This window comes from Acinonyx jubatus, chromosome B3 (genome assembly GCF_027475565.1).
Source record: "Acinonyx jubatus isolate Ajub_Pintada_27869175 chromosome B3, VMU_Ajub_asm_v1.0, whole genome shotgun sequence".
Lineage (NCBI taxonomy): Eukaryota > Metazoa > Chordata > Mammalia > Carnivora > Felidae > Acinonyx > Acinonyx jubatus.
The window spans coordinates 42,013,479-42,037,822 of NC_069386.1; the positions used below are offsets into that span (position 1 = coordinate 42,013,479).

At 42.4% G+C, this 24,344-nt stretch overlaps 2 protein-coding genes across 5 annotated transcripts in view; one reads left to right on the forward strand and one right to left on the reverse strand.

Annotated features, from left to right (window-relative positions):
* Window positions 1–1,247: 1,247 nt before the first annotated feature.
* On the reverse strand, window positions 1,248–3,065 carry LOC113601835 (C2 calcium-dependent domain-containing protein 4A). Its single transcript, XM_027067406.2, has one exon. The coding sequence runs from the start codon at window positions 2,448–2,450 to the stop codon at window positions 1,389–1,391; it is 1,062 nt and encodes a 353-aa protein (XP_026923207.1). The 5' UTR covers window positions 2,451–3,065; the 3' UTR covers window positions 1,248–1,388.
* Window positions 3,066–11,185: 8,120 nt separating this feature from the next.
* The window catches only part of VPS13C (vacuolar protein sorting 13 homolog C), a 194,350-nt gene continuing 181,191 nt past the window's right edge, over window positions 11,186–24,344 (forward strand). For 3 of the 4 annotated variants that reach the window (XR_008299137.1, XM_027067401.2, XM_027067403.2), the window contains exon 1: window positions 11,187–11,377. Coding sequence is in view for 2 of the 4 variants with exons in the window: in XM_027067401.2 (XP_026923202.2) it covers window positions 11,278–11,377 (100 nt within the window). In the remaining 2 variants the exon portion in view is untranslated. Of the gene's footprint in view, window positions 11,378–24,344 lie in introns of all 4 variants that reach the window. The other variant, XR_008299136.1, reaches the window with a different exon arrangement.

A 24,344-nucleotide genomic window follows, 5' to 3' on the forward strand; every position in this document is an offset into this window, starting at 1 on the left:
CACCTGGGTGGCTCAGTTGGTTGAGCGTCCAACTTTGGCTCAGATCACGATCTTGCAGTTTGCGAGTTTGAGCCCCATGTGGGGCTCTGTGCTTACAGCTCAGAGCCTGGATCCTGCTTCGGATTCTATGTCTGCCTCTCTCCCTGCCCCTCCCTGCTCTTGCTCTCTCTCTCTCAAAAGTAAATAAACATTTTTTTTAAGGAACAAAATAAAGTCCCACAATGATATAGTTGGATGTATGCATAAGAAAGAAAGAAATATGCTTGTTTGGCAGTGAATATGAGTAAGAGAGGAAAATCATCCTTTAATACATAACAAACCTATTATGATTATCAGAAGCCAGAGGTAGAACACTATTACAGGTAAATTCTAGACTCCCTCTCCTAGCACATTAGCTCAGCTGAAGCCAATTAGGCTAGCCCCCCCCCCCCCCTGCTTTTCTACTACTCTGAGGCTAGTTAGCATCTTTCTCAGACAGAGCCTTGACCATTAGCATGAGATAATAAATTACTCATTTCAACCAATTTGCTTTTCTACTAGGGGGTGAGAATGTGAAAAGACCCCAGACTCAGAATCAAAGATTTCAGATGTAAGTTGCAGCCCCACAATAGTAATGTGATGAACCCTTCAGGTGCTGGTATTATTTCCAGAAAGTAATAAGTAAAACACTGATTGCCTCAGTGCAAATCCCGACTCTGCTCTATTTTTTGTGCCTCAGTATCTTCATCTGTAAAATGGGGTCAAATGTGCCTGTCTTTTAGGTTTGGTTTTAAGAATTAAACAAGTTAATACTTGCAAAACTATTATTATTTTAACTTGGAAAATTAAAATGGCTTCATTTTTTTTCCAGTGCTTTTCCAGCAAGATGTAGCTAAAAGTATCAGGTTGGAGTTTCTATTAATAATTCACTGTTGACCTTGAGCAAGTTACTTCACCTCTCTTGGCCCCAATTTTTCACCAGGGTCTTAAACAATGCTGCAAAAGTAATACACGCTCTAAGATCGTCTCAGTGGATGTTGTGAAATAAACTTCAGTATGAGGAGGTTGGAGCAAATAGACCACCAGGACACCCTCTAGTTTTAAGACTTCCTGTGATTATCTCCCAATAGGTCCGTGGGGAACATGAAATGCAATTGTGTGTCCATATAGGGAAACGCTACTGCAGAACGCCATACCACTTGCTGAAGCGAATTTTGAAGGTGTTTACCCAAAATACTACATCCTTTATTATGATAACTAATCCAGCAATATATGCGCCACTATTGGACTGACCAAAGGCGTGAGTAGAAGAATAAATACACTTTCATTTTGTCCAAAGCGGCTGTCGGTGTCCGAGTTGCCAGCGGTCCGAGGGCGCCCCGAGGGGGCGGTCTGAGCCCCGGGCGCCCTCAGGGCAGCAGCAGGGAGCCCAGCAGCAGCTCGCCCTGGCCCAGCGGGCGGCCCCGCTCCAGGCCGCGACCCCGCTGCTCGGCCTTGACGCGCACGGCCAGGCGGCGCACCTGCTCCTCCGAGAGCCCGTCCAAGCACACGTCCTGGTGGAAGGCGGCCTTGCGGCTCCGCCGGACCACGGCGCTGCGCTGCGAGCGCGGCTGGCCCGGCGGCCGCAGGACGAAGCTGACGCGGCAGCCGACGGCGGGGGGCTCGGCGGCTCCCGCGGCCAGGCCCTCGGTGCCCAGCAGCCGGACGCGGAGCCGCCCGCTGGCCCGACTGTACTCGGCGGCCAGGCGCAGGGCGCACCCGGCGCGGCCCAGAGCCACGGTGCCCTCGGCCTCCAGGCGCTCGGGACGCGGGCCGGGGCAGGGCGGCGGCGGCGGGGACGCGGAGGGGGCCTGGGAAGGGGGCCCCGCGACGGCGCCGCGCTCCTCGTCCTCGTCCTCGTCGCCGTCCCCGCTGGACACGGAGCGGGCGCGGACCAGGCCTCGGCTCGTCCGGGCCCGCAGCGCGCGGCTCAGCAGCCGTTCGGAGGCGCGCAGGAGGCGGCGGGCGCGGGGCGGCGGGGCGGGCACGTCCGGGGTGGGGCGGAGGCCCGCGGGGAGCGCTGGGGCGGAGGCCGGAGCCGAGTCCCGGGGCACGAGCGGGGCGGCTGCAGGGCCCCCGAGGAAAAGCGACTCCTTGCGGCGGGTGTGCGGGCTCTCGAGCAGCGTGCAGAAGCCGTAGGCGGTGAGCGCGCGGGGCAGGTGCGGCAGCGATAGGGCTGCCTGCGAGCGCGGGTCCCAGTCCGTGTGCGCCGCGCTGTAGTCTATTTCTGCTGCTTCGCTCCAGGAAACCCGAAGTGCAGCCAGGGCCGTGCAGGACGCGAGTCGTGGGGGGATGCAGAACTCGGGGATGCGGTCCGGGGTGAGCACGTTTGCACACGTGGCGGGAGTGAGGGCCGGGACTTGGTGTGCCCGACCTTGAAGAATCCCATGCCTGCGCTCAGGACCAAAGCGGAGCCTCTCCAGGCACCACATAAGGACGCGGGTACGGGAACCGGAGCAACCTTGTGCTGGTGCTGGTCGGCTTGCACTTCGCAAGGGTACCCTAGTCAGAGGGAGCCCTGCGAGGCGCAGCAATTCCCGTGTCTTGTTTTCTACTTTAGGGGTCCTTTCTCCTGCCTCCGTGGGACAAGGCAAACTGCCAGTCAGGCTATTGCAAGCTGTGTTTCAATGACTGCAAAACAATCGTTCTTCTCTCGTCTCTAGTAGTCATGTACACTTCGGGGCTTGTTGATTTAATCTCGATCCTCCTTCGCTGGCCTAAGGCGGAGATTATCAAAATGTTGGCTTCCAACTTTGGTCGCACTGTCGTCAATGCCAAGAGGCGCTTTGCTTGTGCAATCGCCTCCCGAATCCTTGGATTATTGCACTCTAGTCCCCAGCGAGAATTAAAACAATTATTATCCCCTCTAGGACTCACGGCTTGCGGCTAGGCGAGTTAAACAAGGATGCGTGGAACCCTCTTAGCGTAGCTGGAGTCCGGTGTCTGACGGTTGTCTGCACGGGTCTGCCAGAGGCACGGAGCCAGAGAGGAGCGCCACCTCCGGTAGGTTCAAAGCGTGCGAGGCGGGATTCAGCACCGCGGTTCTAGGACAGTCGGTCTGAGCTTTTATACCCGGGGGCCCTGAGCGCTGGCCAATGGGCGGGCGCGAGAGGTCCTGCTCTGTAACCTGACGCCCCGCCTTCAGCTCTGCCAGGAGGATAGGTCGACTGCGCAAATTTCAAGACTTGAGTTCCTTCCCTTCCCCGCGTCTGGTGGGGGTGTTATTCTCAGGAACCCTAAACAGGTTTCTGTTTCCTCACGTGCAGAAAGGAATGCATGTTTACTATATAGAGAGTCATTAGGAGGATTGGCCCACATATGAATGTGAATGCACCCATCACTAAAAGAAGATAAGAGTAGTGTTTTTCTTGTTCTTACCTAATATCATCCCCATCCCCCAAAGCCAGCCTTCGGAATTTCTTACCTGCTTTCTGGTTTTCGGTCTTGATTTTAAAAGTATTTCCCCTGTTAATTATAAGCCACTCTGGGCACAGGAACCTTATGGGATGCTGAAAATAATTCCTATCTTGATCTGGGTGAGGTTACATAGGTGTTTACGTATGTTAAAAAAAAATCTCTTGGAATACAATTAAGCTTGCTTATAAGATTGTGTGTATCTTATACCTTAATTAAAAAAAAATCACAACTCCTTAAGCCATGGGTGCTGATTTTTGCTTGGGAAAATATACTCCTACATATAATTGTGCTGTTGGAACATTCCTTTGAAGGCACCCAACCACCTCTGGCCTTTCCAGGCTGTACCCACCTGGGATACTCTTTTTCTTCCATTTGAAAACTGACCTATGTTCATTCTGTAAGAGAACTGCTTCCAGCTAGCTCAGATTAAAAGAGATCTGAAGCATTTTGTTCAGCATTTGAGTGTATGCTATTTCTACTTATAAGACACTGCCTTGGTAGTTAATAGCTTTTACAAATAATATTAAATAATTAAACAAAATATTGTTCAGTGAATTGAATCCATCCAAAGGCAGTTGTAGGATGGGGCATGTGCATTTTGTTTCCAGCATATACATGCACAACACTGTGCTTGATGATTTACATATAGTCTCTAGAATTGTCACATAAACCTGTAAATTGGTGATCATTCCTAGTAACTTATCAAGTTCGCATAGTGATGGGAAATTGAGGAAATAATACACATTAGTGGGCATAAATGAGTTGCTTTGGGAATTAAATGAATGTAATAACGTAAAATATTTAGCATTGTCCCTAGAACATGGTAAGTGCTAAATGCACAGAAGTGGTGATTATTAGGGGTCCCTGGGTGGTTCAGTTGGTTGAGCAACTGACTTTGGCCAAGGTCATGAATGATCTTGTGGCTCGTGAGTTCAAGCCCTGAGTCAGGCTCTGTGCTGATAGCTCAGAGCCTGGAGCCTACTTCGGATTCTGTGTCTCCCTCTCTCTCTCTCTCTCTCTGCCCCTTCCCTGTTCACGCACTGTCTCTCTCTCTCTCTCAAATATAAATAAACATTTAAAAATTTTTAAAAGAAGTGGTGATTATTAAAAATAATAAAAATAGAAGAGAGGCGGGGCGCCTGGGTGGCTCAGTCGGTTAAGTGTCTGACTTCAGCACAGGTCATAATCTTGAGGTTCGAGCTCAGCGTAAGGCTCTGTGCTGAGAGCTCAGAGCCTGGAGCTTGCTTCAAGTTCTGTGTCTCCTTCTCTGTCTGCCCGTCCCCCACTTGCACTTGGTCTCTCTCTCTCTCTCTCTCTCAAAAATAGATAAACATTAAACATTTTTTTTTTTTACATAAAAGAGAGGTTGAGTGCTATGGTTGAGAAAACTGGGTCTGAAGTCACATCTTGTTTTGATTATAGAACGGCTCCTTATTATGTCAACGAGCAAGTTATTTAGCCTTTCTAAGCCAGTATCAAATGTACAATAGTAGGTGGAATCTTTGAGAGGTACTGAAATTAATTACGGCATAAAAGAGACCCATGAGAGCTCCCTCACCCTTTCTGATAATAGTTTGTACCTGTAGGGTTGTCATAATATGTCATGCATAATAAGATCATGCATACGAAGAGGTTAGCTTGCAGCCTGACCTATATGATGTCTGATTTTATATTTGTTGTTATTATAGAAGAGAACAAATGCTCGTTAGTTCATTTATTCATTCAAAGCAATATTTACTGAATGCTTCTTGGATTTCGGCCACCATACTAGGCAGGTGGATCCAGGCTGTACAAGATCACATCAGCTATAGACATCTATCAGAGGAGCAATGATGAAATATTTGAATTCTGTCTAGCTGAGGCAGGAGTGAGAAGAAACTATTCAACAGGATTTATATACTTAATCTTGGTAGTGGGGCAGTGTTGGTGGGTCGCTGGCCTTGCCATGCCCTTGACTAGCTACTCTTTGTCTTTGTATCCTCTCAATGCCTGGCCAAAATTTTGGGGGGCCGTGCTAAATCTATGGGAGAATGATTGCTGAATTATATACTTGAGGGTCACACGCATATGTTTGGACTCAACTTTTCCCAGGAGACAAGAGGCTGTTAGCTCTGCAAGTGAGAGCCCAGAGAGTCCTTGGTTAACATGGTGAGGCTCCCAATCTGAGAAGTTAAGCAAAGCTATGTTGTAGTGGGAGAAAGGAAAAAAGCACCAGAGAATGAGAAATGATTTAGAGGCAAAGAAATACAGACTTTGGAGTAAATCTGTCCTAGGTTGAAATCTGTTATGCAACTTTTTAGCTATGGGACAGTGGGCAAATTAATTAACCTCTGCGAGTCTAAGTTGTAAAGTGAGGGTAACAATATCTACCATACGAGGCTGTCAAATGAGGGGTTTGGGTTAGCCATATTTGTTTTGTTTTCCTCTGGCTCTCAAATTTCTCCAATTCACTCCAGTGCTTTCTGACAGCTAATCTTCCTAACTTTTCTGACAGTCCATGGTGTTAGGTTATTCTCTAGCTTTCTCCTCCATCTTTCCCCCCCAAATCCTTTTTGCTTCTCTCAATGAAAGGTTAGCAAATAGCATGTGGGTATGAGGCAATGTGAAGTGAGAATTTATTTTTCAGTTTTTAAGCAAGAATTGTTAATTTTTCACAAGTATTCCTAATTTTGACTTCTGTTTTTTGTTTTTGTTTTTTTAAGAGAGAGAGAGAGAGTTCTAGAGTGAGCCGGGGAGAGGGGAGAGGGGAGAGGGAGAGAGAGAGAACCTTAAGTAGGCTCCATGCTCAGCATGGATCCCCACTGGGGGCTTGATCCCATGACCCTCAGATCATGACCTGAGCTGAAATCAAGAGTAAGATGCTCAACCTACTGAGCCACCCAGGCGCCCCTGACTTTAATTTTTTTTAAGTTTACTTATTTATTTTGAGAGAATGAAAGAGCACATGACAGCCAGTGGGAGACAGAGAGAGGGAGAGAGAGAGAGAGAGAGAGAGAGAGAATCCCAAGCAAGCTCCATGCAGTCAGCCAGGAACCCACCATGGGGCTCCATCTCACAAACTGTGAGCTGAGATCAAGAGTGGGACACTTAACCAACTGAGCCACCTAGGCACCCCACCCCTGACTTTCATTTTTTTTAATTTATTTTTTTAATTAAATATAATTTATTGTCAAATTGGTTCCTATACGACACCCAGTGCTCATCCCAACAGGTGCCCTCCTCAATGCCGATCACCCACTTTCCCCTCACCCCCCATCAACCCTCAGTTTGTTCTAAGTATTTAAGAGTCTCTTATGGTTTGCCTCCCTCCCTCTCTGTAACTTTTTTTTTTCTCCTTCCCCTCCCCCATGGTCTTCTGTTAAGTTTCTCAGGATCCACATAGGAGTGAAAACATATGGTATCTGTCTTACTCTGCCTTATTTCACTTAGCATGATACCCTTCAGTTCCATCCATGTTGCTACAAAAGGCCAGATTTCATTCTTTCCCATTGCCAAGTAGTATTCCATTGTATATATAAACCACATCATTTTTATCCATTCGTCAGTTGATATTTAGGCTCTTTCCATAATTTGGCTGTTGTTGAAAGTGCTGCTATAAACATTGGGGTACAAGTGCCCCTATGCATCAGTACTCCTGTATCCCTTGGGTAAATTCCTAGCAGTGCTATTGCTGGGTTATAGGGTAGATCTATTTTTAATTTTTTGAGAAACCTCCACACTGTTTTCCAGAGCAGCTGCACCAGTTTGCATTCCCACCAACAGTGCAAGAGGGTTCCCATTTCTCCACATCCTCGCCAGCATCTATAGTCTCCTGATTTGTTCATTTTAGCCACTCTGACTGGCGTGAGGTGGTATCTCAGTGTGGTTTTGATTTGTATTTCCCTGATGAGGAGTGACGTTGAGCATCTTATCATGTGCCTGTTGGCCATCTGGATGTCTTCCTTAGAAAAGTCTGACTTTCATTTTTAACAGAAATTACTCACCTGTCATTTTGCTCACCTGTTTTTATAGCTCAATCCCACAATGCCATTTACTTTTGCAATTGCCTTTGTTGTCTGCGTTATTCTTAAGCCAGAATGAAGGTAAGAACTATAATTACTACAGTGTTCGTTATCTTTAAACCTCTGTATCCAAATTCCTTTGGGTGGAGTGCTATACATCAGAGTGCTAATGGTGTTTCTTTACATTTGTTTGTTTTGGATTAGGACTGTAAATATCTGATTTCTTGAAGAAGTATGTATGATTTGGGACATTACTGTATGCACATAATCAAACCTTCAAAACACATTTTAAAAGGAAAATATTAAAATTTAAAGGCTTTTTATATTATATGGTAATAGCATTATTTATACTGCCAATTTTGAGCTGAATTTTCCACTCTGAGGTTTTCTATTCTTTCATTAACATTTCAAAGTAAGATCTCTAAGAATTACTACCAGCCTAGCAGTTATTTAACTATAATTATTGAAAGACAAAGGGTGGCAATGTTCGGGGAGCTAAAGGAAATTAATACCTGCTGTGTAATTTGGGGTAAATTGTTTAATATCCCTGACTTTAATTTTCTTGTAAAATGGGGCCAAAACTACTACCTGCATTTTACTTATCTCACAGATTTTTTTTTAAGGTTACATGAAAACTTCCTTATAATTCATGATAGTTCATGAATTATCACTGATTATTAATAAAATGGAATAAGACATATAAAAGCACACACATTCTTTCAAAAGTGTAAAGTACCATAGAAGTGCAAGGAATTATTATTATACAAGGATTAGTACTGCCCACTTCTCCCAGCAGATTAAGCTTTCTGTTCCATTTGCTTGACCCCACTATTCTGCCTGTGGCATCTTCCCTGTCATCTTGCACTGTGATTCATAAATGCTTACATTGTTTGCTTCTTAACCGTTCTATGGTGCATACCTATTCCAACCGGAACATAATATTGTTTATTTGCTTTCCCCTCAGTGCATAGTTGGTGTGAGTGTACAAGGGGAGAGGGATTGTTGGAGGAAGTTGTGTGGACTAGAAATATCTTGGGGACAGATTGAGGAGGGCGTTCTGAACACTGGAAACTTATTGGGTATTTTTGAGCAGGTTACTAACTTGAGTTCACCTGTGCTTTGGGAAACTCGCTCTGGTGGCAGTGTGTAGATGGAGAGGGGGAAAAAACGGAGGCCAGTTAGGAGGTGATTGCGTGCTCCAGGTGAGATAGAAGAATTTAGGAAATGTGGAAAAGGCAGAATAGAGCGGTTTGGCTTTTAATTGGTTGCAGATGGTGAAGGAAAGAAGTGCAAAGTGCCTCCTAGGTATTTGGTCAGAGTGACTGAGCAAGGAGAACTAAATGGTTAAGGATTAATTTTCTGTGTGTAGGAGTGGAGAATGGAAGTGGGTACTGATAGTACTGGTTAGTATTGGTTCTTCCTTTTACATCCATTTTACATAATACTAATTTTAGTCATTTTGATTTTGATATTCTTTTCCAATGGATTTTGATTTTAATAAGTGATTTTTCTTTTTGATCCTGTCTTAGTCCATTCAGGCTGCTATAATAAAATACCATATAGACTGTGTGGTTTAAAGACAATGCAAATTTATTTCTCACAGTTCTGAAGAATGGAAGTCTAAGATCAAGGTGACAGGAGATTAAAACTCTGGTGTGGACCACTTCCTGGTTTATAGGCGGCCATCTTTTTGCTGTGTCTTCACATGGCAGAAGGGGTGTGGGAGTTCTCTGGTGTCTTTTTTTTGGGGGGGGGTCTTTTTTTATTTTGAGAGAGAGAGGGAGAGAGAAGATGGGGGAGGGACAGAGAGAGAGAGAGAGGGAGGGAAAGAATCCCAAGCAGGCTCCTATAAGCACAGAGCCCAAAGCAGGGTTCAAACCCATGAACCATGAGATCATGACCTGAGTCGAAATCAAGACTCAGACGCTTAATCGACTGAACCACCCCTAGGTGCCCCATGTGGCTGGGTGGGGGCTGTGTCTTTTTTATAAGGGTACTAATTCCACTCATGAGGAGTCTTCTTAATTACATAATGACCTAATCACCACCCTAAGGCCCCACCTCTCAATACCATCACATTGGGGGTTAGGATTTCAACATGAATTTAGAGTGGGGACACAAGTATTCAGTTGACAGTTGTTTAGGAACAATTCATACATAGTTTTCAAACATTATGCATAGCAAAACAGTTAATAAATGCTTGTGACTACAAATCATCTTAGCATTTCTTAGGTTTATTTCTGTTCACTGTATCTCAACAGCTTTTTGAAATATATTTTAGAAAATGCCCAGGTTCCTAAAAAGAACTGGTTTGTCAATGGGTGGTTAAATTTTATTTAAAAGAATTTTTTTTAACGGTTACTTATTTTTGAGAAGGGAGACACAGAGCATGAGCGGGGTCGGAGAGAGAAAGAGGGAGACACAGAATCTGAAACAGGCTCCAGGCTCTGAGCTGTCAGCACACAGCCGGACGTGGGGCTCGAGATCCTGTCCTGAGCCAAAGTCGGACGCTTAACGGATTGAGCCACCCAGGCGCCCCAAATTTTATTAAGGTACAGAGTCCTTGCATTATAAAAGCCCCACTTTCCATGTCTTTGCCACACTAGAAACAGTTCAATGGTAGTATGGAGAAAATGACATACTAAGCCATAGCTAACCCATACTTACTGAAAACGAGAAAGATAAGAACAAAATGCATGTTCGGTAGCCATTTTAGCTTTCATCCTACGATGGCGTTCTGTTCACCCTCCTTCCACTTTTAAATAATTAAAAATTTCCACGGGCCTGGGTGGCTCAGTCGGTTGAGCTTCCACCTTCTGCTCAGGTCATGATGTCCTTGTTGGTGAGTTTAAGCCCCGCATAGAGCTGTCTGCCGTCAGCGTAGAGCCCCCTTCGGATCCGGTTTCCCTTTCTCTTCTGCCCTATTCCCGGCTCACACACACTCTCTCAAAAACAAAACAAAACAAAACAAAAAAACAAAAATTAAAAAGTTTTTTTTTAATGTTCATTTTATTTTTGAGAAAGAGACAGAACGTGAGCAGGGGAGGGACAGAGAGAGAGAGAGGGAGACACAGAATCCGAAGCAGGCTCCAGGCTCCCCACTGTCAGCACAGAGCCCGATGCGGGGCCCAAACTCCAAGCAAAACTTTGAGATCCGGACCGAAGCGGAAGTCGGAGGCCTAACCGACCGAGCCACCCAGGCGCCCCAATAAAAAAAAAATATTTAAAAGTTTCAAGAAGCAAAAAGAAACGCAGATGTTGCCCCAGGTGGGGTTAATGTAGCAGGACAAGGGTGCAGGGTCTCCTTTTCCCCACCTGACCCACAGGTGAACATGTGGTTACATAGGAGGCAGTCAGGGTGGATACCGGGCCTGAGAGGGTCGGTTCGGCTGGAGGCGAGGCGCTGGGGAGCTGCTTTCGCCCAGGACGGCGAGCTCTGCGGACCTGAGGTCCACGGGAGGCGACGGCAGGCCAACAGCGGCCACAAAGATGTCGCTGTGCTCAGTAACTCCTGCCCTTCGTTTTCGCTAACATCTTCCTCCTCTGGGGCCTCCGGCACGGCAGCAGAGGCAGGCCCAAAGGCGGCCTCCCCGTCTCTCCTCCGCCCTCCCTCGGGTGGCCGGGGCCGCGGCTGCCGACAAGCAGCCCGCTTGCTGCAGGGCTCCCGCACCCTTCGGGTCCAGGCGGCAGCGGCGGCGGCGCGCATGCGCACAACCCGGGTCACGCGCGCGGCGCGAGGGCGGGCCGGCGCCCGCGGGGCTGTCGTTCGCGGCGCGGGTCACCGCCCTCAGCTGCGCCGGGCGGTTCCGGCTCCTCCCTCTCCCGGTGCCTCGGTCGCACGATGGTGCTGGAGTCGGTGGTCGCGGACCTGCTAAACCGCTTCTTGGGGGACTATGTGGAGAACCTGAACAAGTCCCAGCTGAAGCTGGGGATCTGGGGCGGTAAGCGAGAGGGCGTGCATGGCAGGCTGCCCGCGCTGGCGGAGGGGCCTACGCCGCGGGCTCTTCCCGCCCGGATCCAGCCCGGGCCGGGCTCCGTTCGCCGCCCGAGACTCCGCCTCCGGGGAGGGCGCTCGGCGGGGCCCCCCTCCCCGGACGGCAGGTGCGGGGTGCCGGGAGGCCTGTGCCACCGCCACGGGGGCCAGGGTACCCGCCTGGGGTGGGGAGATGCGGCAGGGTCGCGCTCGCGCTGCCCGCGTTTCCAGCTTTCGCGTCCCCGAGGCGGTACCCCTGCCCTGTCCCGCCTTCTGCCCACCTCGCAGGGTCCTCTCGCTGCCTTCCTTAAGAAACCTTTCTGCTCCCGCAACCTGCGCAGTGGCGACTGCTGCGTGGTTACACACGCTCTAATAAAGTGGCACCAAGGAAGAAGTAAAAGGAAATTGCGTTTCACAGTTGCCTTCTCTTGGCAGTTGTTGATGAGCAGGAACTGGGTTTCTTCTCTTTAGGTTTGCAGGATTTGGGAGGGGGTCCATCGGCCCCGGAACATCCTTAGGAAAGGCCTGTTTGTATGGGCTTCTTACTATTAATACTTTCAGCTTTTGAGAAAACGACTTCTTCCCTTAATATTTACTTCACCTCAGTAAGATGACTTTCAGTTTTATTTTGGACGACGGAAAAAAATAATTCAGGCGACATCTGGCATCATCATTAATTAGGTGCATGTCCCAAAATGTACCCCGGCGTTTCTCTCCTCAACCTTGAGTGCGTAGAAGTAGACACTAAGTAGTATGCTTGCATACTCTTCGGAGAGATTAGTCATTTGCAATGATTATGCATATTAAGCTTTGGGGCTCTTGGGAATACTTTTCACTCTACAAAAGACTTTTGAGAATTTTGTCAGCTTGGGAAGGAAATCCAAAGAACCACTCAAATGGATGGAACTGCCTTTTCATTCAGTCAACCTAAAATGAAAGACCCACGCTGTTGGATGGGGTAACCACTAGCTGCTCTGGCTGTTAGGCCCTTGAAGTGTAGTTACTGCCAACTGAGACTTGCTGTAAATACAACATGGAGTTTTGAAAATACTCAGTAGGAGAAAGAGTGTAATACCTCAATCTTTTATGTTGCTTATACGTTGAAATAATATTTGATTATATTGGCTTAAATACATTATCAAAGTTCATTTCCCCCTTTTTCCTTTTTTAAAATAAAATTTAAAAAAATTTAAATTATTATTTTTTGATGTTTAATTTTGGAAGCAAGGGACAGAGTAAGTGGGGGAGGAGCAGAGACAGAGGGAGACACAGAATCTGAAACAGGTTTCAGGCTTTGAGCTGTCAGCACAGAACCCCACGCAGGGCTCCAACTCGTGAACCCCGAGATCATGACTTGAGCATAAGTCAGATGCTTATCTGACTGATCCACCCAGGTGCCCTCCCCGCAAATGTTTTAATGTTTTGGCGTTTTTCAGAGAGAGTGAGAGCACGCAAGCAGGGGAGGGCCAGAGAGAAGGGGACAGAGGGTCTGAAGCAGGGTCTTTGTGGACAGCAAGGAGCCTGATGCCTGATGTGGGGCTCGAACTCAGAAACCCTAAAACCATGCATGACCTGAGCTGAAGTCAGATGCTCAAGCAACTAAGCCACCCAGGTGTCCCCTCTTTTAAAAAAAAAAACAAAAAACAAAAAACTTGTTTCCTAAAACATATAATTATGTATGTGAACCATATATTTATATTGGGCAGTGTTACAGAACCATGAGTGCTGCCCTAGGTTGTGGAGGAGCCTCCTTTGAATAGGTCGCTGATCATTTGACTGGTTCAGTTGTGGTTTGCCCAACACTACCCCCTTTGTTTACATGCCCTCCTGCAACATTAATATAATGCAAGAGAAGGAGAGAAAGAGACATGTAAGGAATTAAATATCCAGTGCCTTCTGCAGGAATCAACGCTTTCTTCATACTGTCAAATGCAAATTATTGCTTCTAGTCTAAACTTTATTTAGGAATTTAGGAAAGCATTTAGAAACCTGGATTCTAGGGTGTTGTGTTGGACAAGCCACTAACCTTACTCGGCCTCATCTTAATTTAAACTTAAAATTTTTTTTTTATGTTTGTTTTTGGGGGGGGGAGGGGCAGAGAGGGAAGGAGACACAGAATCCAAAGTAGGCTCTAGGCTCTGAACACAGAGCCTGACGCGGGGCTTGAACTCATGAGCTGTGAGATAATGACCTGAGCCAAATTCGGGCATTTAACTGACTGAGCCACCCAGGCGCCCCTTTATTTTAAGTTTAAAAGAAAAAAATAATGACACCAGATAATGTAATAGTCCTTTGCGGTCACTACTCAGAATCATCTACCAGTATGTAACATTGTGTCCTATTTACCTCAGATTATTTTTAAAGAAATAAAGTTTATAGATGAATGAAAGATTTCTTCTCTACCAAATCTTACTTTTCTTTTACTTAAAAATTGGAAGTTGGGACAGGTAACATCTAAGGGGCCTTCCAGTGCCAATACTCTGTGATTCTAGTTGCACGTGTTTTTACTATGAAATTGTGATGTAGGCTGGCTGGGGATTTTGAACTTTTCACATCTGAAATTAAAATGCCACAATATTATGTCATTTACTCCTTTTTTAAAAGTTTATTTATTTTGAGAGAGAGAGAGAGCGAGAGTGAGTGGGATGGGGTGGAGGTGGGGGTGGGGAGAGAATCCCAAAGAGGCTCCGCGGGGTCCACGCAGAGCCGGATGTGGGACTCAGACTCAAAAACTGTGAGATCATGACCTGAGCCAATAACAAGAGTCAGATGCTTAACCGACTGAGCCACCCAGGCGCCCCTCTTCCTCTCTTTTTTGATGGAATGTAGAAAAACAAATTTTTTTTCTGAGATCTCATTTTGTTTCTTTTAGATGAGGTATGCTGTCAGTGGCCAATATCCCTTTTATAATAGGCCTGAGAAAATAAACTGTATCCACTTGAAGTCCACTCAGTAATTCCCTTAGCCTTATCAACCCACATCTCTGCTTCTATAAAATTTTGCCACCTTTTATTTCTGTGGTTTATAAAGGAAGCTTTTACGGTTATTATTCAATATATTTTTTATAACACTAATTGTCCTCTTAAAGGCAAAATATATGTTGAGTATTTCTATCCTCTGAAAATATTCCTGAAGAAATAATTTAATTAATTTTTTAAATTAATATTTTAATTTAATTTAACTTTTTGTGGTAAACAGGTTGGTATATTAATGAAATAAGCTGATATTTATGACAGCCATGATACTGACAAGTTTTATAAAGAATTGAAAATTGTATATAATCTTATTTGGAGACTGCTTTATAAATAAGGTTTATGTGTCATAGAGTTTGGCTGTTTGCATTTTTTTTTTTATTGTTATATTTTCACATCCTGAGAAAAGAATTCAACCTGTAAAAATTTCACAGGGCTGATCTTAATTTTCTTTAGACATAAATGGGAAACTAAATTGATACTTCTTAACTGGAGTATTTGACCAGGCGAAAGCAGTGATTTTTCAGCTGGAAATGAGTTTGCCCTGAAGGAATATTTGGCAATGTCCGAGACATTTTTGATTGTTACACTGAGGGCTGGAAGTATGCTACTGAGATCTAGTGGGTAGACCGCAGGCATACCGCTACGTTATACAATGCACAGGACAGCTCCCCACAACCAAGAATGATCCAGCCCAAAATGTTTTTTGAGTAACTGGTCTAAGGAGAATATTGAAATTACCTTCTGCATTTTTAAAGAGAACTTCTGGGTGCTGAACAAGTTGTAGTAAGAAGTGAAAAAGTACTTAGAGGATGTATATGCCTTATAAAATTTGTAACTTAAGACAGAAACAGAGGTCTTAAGTGATTGAGAGGTATCATGTTGGTAAAAGTGAAAAATCTTTCCATGATACCAGGAAGTAGTTTTAAACATTAAAATATTGTATAAACAATTTGCAAAGGATTGTAGCATGCATATATTCGTACATGCATAGACACAGTGAAATACACAATAAATAAAATGTTGTAGAGTAAGAAGGATGGGGAAATTTTATTTGAAAGTCTAGAATCGGGAAGTTTATTGTGGATATTGTCTTTAAATTAGAGTCGACTGCCTCCCCTTCCCCCTGCCAAAACTTTTTTTTTTCCTGTTTTTATTAAAAGCTTTTTTTTCTTATTCTTTTCCTCTTATTTTTTCTAATGCCAAGAAATTCCTATGTTTTTAAATAGGGATTTAAGGAGAATGATCTTTAAAAATTCTTGCTGTTACAGGAAAATTAGGCCCTGCTTATTTACTAGTTGTGGGATCCATGGGCAAAACGTTTTAATTCTTTATGCCTCAGTTTCCTTATCTGCAAAATGGGGTAAATAACACTATGTGATGTAAATGATGTGAAAACCGTTTGTAATTCTAATTGTTAAAATGTTAATATTGATAGTGATAAACCTAGCTGAGTTATGGAAAATAGCCTGCCTTGTTTTATTTTCATGAGTATGTTTCCTCTAGGCTTCAGACTTCAGGGTTTTCATAATCTGTGTGATTATGTGTGACAGTAGTATGACAGTAGTGTGACGATTTGGTATAGAGGTAGCACAACACATGTAAACATTTCTTATTTTCCAAACTTCTTAAAAGAATAAAAAGTCCATTTGCACTTGAAGTTACACTTCAATACTAATATTATCTGCCAGGTGGTTTGTAAGTCAGGTTTTCAAAGGTTCAGAAAAGTGTGTGGTGGGCATGTTGCTGCCTATGCAAATAGTGAAGGTTTGTCTGGGTTTTTGTTGTCCACGATCTGGTACCTGAAGATAAATTGCACAGCCCTTAGCTATTTGAGCTGTGTCCAGGATATAATTGTTTTAAGAGTAACATGTATTTGAAAAGGTATGTTGAAATACCTTATCTTTTGCAACTTGCTTTAAGGAGTATTGTTGCAGTGTAGAACCTTTGTTAATTTGATTTTTCAAAGCTGATTTACTGTGGAAAGTCAGCAGGAAAATCCTTCATTCAGAATTCTCACTCCCATTTGACATGCAGAGTATATATAGAGGCTATGATGTGTTGGATGCAAGGGGTGGCTATGGTGATCAGAGGAAGAAGCCAGGTGGAGTGCCCACAGTTTGTGGTTCTGCAAACCAGGCTGAGTCTGTGCTGATTACCGTACTGTCCTTCACCTCATGCCTGACACTTTTCCATCAGCTGCCAGATACTGTTGGAGCAGAGCAGCACAAGGAAGAAGGAAACCTGGGGATATAATTCCATCTGTGATACTGCCTAGTTGTGTGGCTTTTGGCAAGTCACTAACCAGTGGCCACTATTTTCTTACCTGCAAATGAGAGGGTTAGACAAGGTCATCTCTTCTGTCTTTCAACCTTTGTGATTTGAACAGAGCCAGAGCTGAGAGATCTCCTTCATTAGATAATGAATATCTTAATCACGGTATCTTTCCTCTTTGTTTTTCACTCAGAATAGTGAGCAAAGAGTCACAGTCACAAAATGTGACAAGATAAATGAAGTTCCAGCCTCATGCTGATATTTGCAAATCCAAATCTATCTAGTATGTTACATTGTCTTGACAGGTAGCTGTAGAATGCAAGAAATCTAACGTCTCTTTGGTTCTTTTGTACCTTGATAAAACGTAACAGTATCTAGATATTTCTAAACTTGTAAAGGAGTTTTTTTTTTAGCCCTTTCTTCCCAGCCAGCACTTGGTACAGTGAAGGCCATTTCTCAGTAGCCTGTCCTATAGCATATAAAATAACACATAGTTGAATTATAATATATTTACCCTCAGTTATTATCAATTAAAGCAATGCTTAAAACACTTAAGTTGAAAATAACCTTACCACACATTTAAATAACATCATAAATTAAAAATACACGCCTTTACCAGAAATAAAACAGGAAGTTAGTACTTTGGCAACCGTTCTGCTAGGAAGGTCTGCCTTCCTGAAAGGGAGAAAGTTTAGCCTTAATCTGGCAGCTTTCTGCCTTTCGTTGCCAAGACTTTCTGTTTTAATAGGGAAATGGAAAAAATAAGAGTTAACTTTTTCCTTTTCCCCTCTCTCTCAAGACAAAGTCTCTGTGAACGATTAAAAGGAATCTGCTGGGGCACCTGGCTGGCTCAGTCAGAATGGCATGTGACTCTTGGTCTCGGGGTTGTGAGTTCAAGTGCCCACATGGGGTGTAGAGATTACATAAATAAATAAAACTGAAAAAAAAAAGTCTGCATTAAGTAAGTTAATGTGGGTTGAATCGAAAGATTCAATTGGAATGAATTGCTACCATAGTTTTTTCAGTATTCTTTACTGAAACAATGGTTATTAAAATAATTTGTTTCATGCTTGAAAGATTGTTCAGTCATTTAGTTTAGCTCACTTTCTTGGAGAATGAAAGTGTCTGAATATTTTGATATACTATCAAATAAATAGTGAGTCTGTGATAGATACATAAAGGAAATAAAAACCAAATATATAGCACTGCATATTCTTTTTTCATTATTTTACAGTATGCAAAGATAGTTTCATGGAGTAAGGCATGGCATTTTTGTTTGTTGGGGTTTTTGTTTGTTTTTAATAACAGTTTGATTTAATATCTGTGTTTTATATTAAGAACATCGACCAGGGAGTCAGGAGACATAGGTTCTATTCTTAGCACTACTACACATTAACTGTATAATCTTAGATACATTACCTAATCTCCTTAGCCTTCAGTTTTTTCATGTAAAGTGAGAGGGAATTAGGTTTAAAGATCTTTATGGTTCTGAATAGTTATACCTTATGAATTTCTGTCTTTTGTTTTTGCAAACACAGCTTTTTAAAAAGTTCTAAAATAACCATTTTGCAATGCCGTCTTCTGACTCTGTCCTTCCTTTGTGGTTATGTCCTCATTAGGTGTCCGATTTTATTTTCCCTTTTTGGTTTTGGATTGTTCATACTCTTAAAATGCAGAGACCAAAAATGGATCCACCATCTATACAGGCATCTCAGTGTTTGTGTAAGCACAAGAGAGATAGAATTATCTTCGGAATTAAAATTGTCTGCCCATTCTCTTCTGCTCTTTGAAAGATAGTGTGATGTTCTGAGCAAAACATTGGGCATCAGAAAGTTTGAGCCCTGGCTCTATCATTTATTAGGTTGACATAGTATCCTTATGCCAGCCATTTAACCTTCCTAAGCCTCAGTTTTCTTTTGTTTGATGTCTGTGTCCTGTCTCCTGCATTGGGAGACTGTGAGGATCAAGAAATGTTATAGATCAGAGAGTGTTTTCTAAAGTAAAACGATTTTATGTTCTTGTTGTAGTTGTCCTACCCCAGCATAATATGCATTCTAAATGAATCAGGTCAATGTTCATTGTGCACTTACTGTGGGGAGAATCAGTAAGGAATTTATAAGCAGGTTGGGGAAATATTTATATAGTTAAGTGCCACATAAGAAAGGTACAGCTAAACTTCTGTGAAAGTTCAGATGAATTATTTCTGCCTAGAGGTATTTAATATCAGTACTGTATTTCTTCATTTATTTTGTAGGCTTTATGCATTGAATAAGCCATTCCTCGACTTAGGTTTGTTCCATATTATGCCAGTACCATTTCATTAAAAATTTTTTTTTAATGTTTATTTATTTTTGATAGAGTGTGCAAGTGAGTGAGGGAGGGGCAGAGAGAGAGGGAGACACAGAATCTGAAGCAGGCTCCAGGCTCTGAGCTGTCAGCACAGAGCCCAATGCGGGGCTCGAACTTACAAAGTGCGAGATCATGACCTGAGCCGAAGTCAGACATTTAATCGACTGAACCACCCATGTTCCACCCCCATTTCATTTTTATTCATAAATATACTAATTTGGTTGTTTTCTATAATTTAGCTACCATTTCTATTTCTGTTTTATTTTCTTGTGGTGACTCCACCTCTGATTACCTTGGTGTCATTTGCTAATTTAATAGATTCACTGTCATTTTCATCTTCTGGTTCTTCAGTAAGGATTATTAGATAGATTCTGGTCCAGGATTTACCCTTTAACGTACCTCTGAAAATACACTTAGGGATTAACTTTGAAATTTTATGTGTGACTCCCCAGCTGTGTATGCTCATCTAAAATGTGATGGTTTATTGATGAGAATCACATAGGATGAGAATGAGAAGCCTTCTCTTCTGACGCAGACTACATTTCCTGCTTACTGTCATCCTTTAGGCCTGTCAGTCCATCGTAAAAGGAAATCACTTCATAGAACTTCCTTACTTGTCTGTCACTGTGGTCTTTTTGGAACTTCATGGGATTAGAGACACCTGATTGTGGGATTGGCTTTAGTGCCTTCCTTTCTGGCGGTGTTGTTTATCTGTCCCTCCTCCAATTATTATTCATTCTTTTTCTCTTTTTTTGTTTATTTTAAAGATTTGACACAGGGGCGCCTGGGTGGCTCAGTTGGTTAAGCACCTGACTTCAGCTCAGGTCATGATCTCACGGCTCATGAGTTCGAGCCCTGCATTGGGCTTTGTGCTGACAGTTCAGAGCCTGGAGCCTGCTTCAGATTCTGTGTCTCCTTCTCTCTCTGCCTCTCCCCCATTCATGCTCTGTCTCTCTCTCTCAAAAATAAATAAACATTAAAAAATAATTTAAGGTTTTGGCACAGATACGGCCTGTGTTTTAGCCCTTGATCTGGCTATAGCAGTAAAATTATTTGCATGTAGATGGAATTATTATGTTATCTTGAAGTAGAGACAAGAAATTAAATCTTTTTCCTCAGTATTCAGTCAAATATAAAATGGTTGATATGTAGGAAGGGCTTTGATTTTAGTCTTATAAATTATTTTTTATGTAAATGGGATTTCTGGCATTCTGAGAATATAGACTATTAAACTGATACATACATATATTTAGTGGAAGAGTACATATTAGCACAGTGCCTTACCTAGATAAAACACTCATCCACTGGTTGAATGAATGAATGCACTCATGACCTGGTGTTTATCTGCAATATGCTGCTGTTCTTCCCATTTTCTTTGTACTAGGACCAGTGGCTCCCCCTTCAGTGCAACTAATTTATTGAATGTGTCATTCTTATTTCATTGTTATATTTACTGTTAGATAGCATTCACATTTTTCAGAGAGGAAGTATGCATTTGTTTGCTAGACTCTACATAGCGGAAATAGATTTAAAAAAAATTTTTTTTTAAACATTTATTCATTTTTGAGAGAGACAGAGCTGGAGCAGGGGTGGGGCAGAGAGGGAGACACAGAATCTGAAACAGGCTCCAGGCTCTGAGCTGTCAACACAGAGCCCCATGTGGGGCTCAGACCCACACATCGTGAGATCATGACCTGAGCCAAAGTCCAATGCCCAACCGACTGAGCCACCCAGCTGCCTCTAGAAATTGATTTAAAAAAAAAAACAAACATGTCTTGTAAGTAAGGTAGATATTAGATGTAGGAGGAATGTGCATAAAATATACTGTGTTCCTGTTGACCTTAGAACTTACAAGGGCACCTGGCTGGCTCAGTCGGTAGAACATGTAACTATTTATTTTTTAAATGTGTATTTATTTTCTGAGAGAGAGAGAGAGAGAGAGAAAGAGAGAGGGAAACAGACACAGAATCTGAAGCAGGCTTCAGGCTCTGAACTGTCATGACAGAGCTCAGCACAGAGCCTGACGCTGGGCTCCAACTCAAGACCGGGCCAAAGTCAGACGTTTAACCAACTGAGCCACCCAGGCCCCCTAGAGCATGCGACTCTTGATCTCAGGGTTGTGAGTTCAAGCCCCACATTGGGTGTAGAGATTACTTAAAAAAAAAACAATAAATAAAAAGAATTTACCTTTGTTTTGTTTTTCATTTTTTATTCTAGTTTGTACAATTTTAACATAAAATTGTTATCTGATTATTATAAAAATATCACTATTATCTCTTTTTGTCAGACTTTCTAAATATACTTGTCTAAGTCTGTTAGCCATATTGGTAGTTTTCAGTATTTCACATTTAAATATCATCTCTTCTTTAAAGAACCAAAGTGCCACTGTAATAGAAACAGCACACTTTTTAAAAGTGCATTTATATTTTTACATTCATCAAGTTAGCGTCTTTAATAATTGTTAAAGAAATACTTTATATCTAATGCAGATTATTTCTGAGCGCTTCTGGTGACACTTGACCCACTAGTGAGAGTCACTGGGTAGAGCAATCCAGATTCATAAGCAAGTTTGCAGGTCTCTCTGTGGTCCTTAGATCTTGTTAAACTAGTTTGGATTGCTTCAAATATGTACTAGCATCTGTGCAGTTCACTTCTTTTGGCTTGAATAGAGTTCCCAGTTGTAATTATTTATAATTCATCATCTGACAATTAAATCCAAGGATATGTTTCTACTCTATGTAATTTTTGTACATATAATACTTCTTTTTTGTTTGTTTATTATTTTTGAGAGAGAGAGAGACAGCATGAGCAGAGGAGGGGCAGAGAGGGGGAGAGAGAGAGAGAGAGAGAGAGAGAGAGAGAGAGAGAAAAACAGAATCTGAAGCAGGCTCCAGGCTCTGAGCTGTCAGCACAGAGCCTGACGCGGGACTCAAACTCACAAACTATGAGATCATGCCCTGAGGTAGGATGCCTAACAGACTGAGCCACCCAGGTGCCCCACATACAACTTCTTAAGGATTTTTTTTTTTCCAATTCTAGAACCACATGTCACTTTTCCACGACCACTTTATTATCCCTGCAGTTGGTCTGTGATGTCCTCTTGTCGTTTCTACCTATAAAATAACTTCTTATTCTGACTCTACCTCTTTGATCCTGAAGTTACCGTTTCAGGTTTTAATTTCTCTGTAGTGTTGTAGAAGCTGCTTGACTGCGTGTATGCTTTCCCTTTCCTTCTATTATAATGCTGATAATATTTTATTTATTCCCATTTGTGAGACTTCTTACCTTCTCTCCTTTTTTGCAGCTTTCATCAGGTAATTTTAGAAAATGTAAAATACATGTGTAGCAAATGAACTTTATTATATGGAAATAACCACTGTGGTCATTATGGTCTCTAGTCTTACAGTTGTTTTCTTTGTATGTGTGCATATATATACTTTTTAAATTACATCAGTTTAGATGAATCTGAACATTCTTTGGCCTTTTTAAAAACTTAATATTTTGTGAACATTTTCCCATGTCTGTCTCCATTTTTTGCTCTATATTGTAGCTATATTATGATTTATGCCTTCTTGGACATTTAGTTCGTTAGGTACTTCCTCTCTTCCATTCATCCATTTCTTCCTGCTGTTACAACCAATGCTGCAAAATCCTTGCAACTAAATTGTTTGGACAGATCCATGGTTATTTCTTAGGAGAGTAGAGTAATGGTTGTAAAATATAGCTCTGATTTTGTCATTCTTCTTATATGTATTTCATCTCTGTGTTGTGACCAGTCTGAACTTTTCATTTTCATCCTAAAAACTCTTCGTTAGTCTGGCTCCTCCAAACTTTCCGACTTTATCTCCTATTGTTTTATCACACCCTCCAGGCACACTAAATCACATGTGGTTTCTAAAATGTGTCTTACTCATGCACTCCTGTTTGTCCTGTTTTCTTATCCACTCAGGAATTATTTCTTTGGCCTTCTAGCCTTGACTTTCATGGGAAGTTCTTGATCTCTTTGGGCAGTTAGGTGTCTCTTTCTTTGCATCTTGTATACTCTTCTCCTGGAATGCCATAGAGTTTTTACAAAATTTTAGAAATTTAGTCTCCTTTGCTGGACTGTGAGCTCCTCAATAGCAGGGATGTCATTTTTGTCATTTCTCTCTTCAGTACCTAAGAAGAAGTGCTCTCTTAGGTAGTTCCTAAGAGGTAGTACCTCTTAGTAGTAGGTGGTTAATAAATGTCTGTTTGAAAAAAACTTGAGATCTGGGGAAAAGTACATCTCTAACAGTGGCATAATGGAATTGAATATTCTTTTTAATTTGCTCCAAAGTACTGTGGGGTAAAAATTACTTGACTGAAAAATATTTATGGATAGCATAGAAAGAATAGTATTTTTAAAAATATAAATGTGTCATGAGTGATTAAGAAAATGTGTAGCTGAATAACTCATGCTTGTATTTAATATTGAAATTATAGTTTTATGAACCTTTAGAGAATTTAAGTGACGGGGTGCCTGGGTGGCGCAGTCGGTTAAGCGTCCGACTTCAGCCAGGTCACGATCTCGCGGTCCGTGAGTTCGAGCCCCGCGTCGGGCTCTGGGCTGATGGCTCAGAGCCCGGAGCCTGTTTACGATTCTGTGTGTGTCTCTCTCTCTGTCTCTGCCCCTCGCCCGTTCATGCTCTGTCTCTATCTGTCCCAAAAGTAAATAAACGTTGAGAATTTAAGTGAAATGGAATTATTTTGTGATCTTGAAGTAGAAGCAAGAAATTAAATCTTTTTCCTCAGTATTCAGTTAAATATAAAATGGTTGATATTTAGGAGGGGCTTTAATCTTAGTCTTATAATTATTTTTTATGTAAATGGAATTTCTGACATTCTGAGGATGTAGACTCTTAAACTTATGCATATATATATCTGCAGAAAATCGTGCAGTTTAGTGGATTTTTTTTTATGTAAGCAAGAATATTTAAGTATCCTTTATCAACAAATATAGGTACAGGGTTTAAAACTAGAGTAATGTAACAGAATCATTATGACTTTAGTTTTTATAATGTAACATCTGAGTAGGTTTAAGAAGAGATGGACTAGTTAAACATTGGAACCATAAAGGCGCTTGGCTGGCTCAGTCAGTAGAGCATGTGATTCTTGATCATGGGGTCCCGAGTTTGAGTCTCATGTTAGGTGTAGAGTTGCCCATAAAAAAAAAAAAAAAAAGTTAACATTAGGACCGTAAACGATAATCATTGGGAGGGTAGGATGTTTGGAGTTTTAAAAGATCAACATTATATACCTGTAGGAAATGTTCATTAATATCATAATTAAGAAAAGAATCCCAAGTTACAGGATAATTGA

What these genes read in the sequence shown, in the direction of transcription:
- LOC113601835 (XM_027067406.2), bottom strand. Translation starts at nt 2,450, where the DNA reads ATGTGGTGCCTGGAGAGGCTCCGCTTTGGTCCTGAGCGCAGGCATGGG.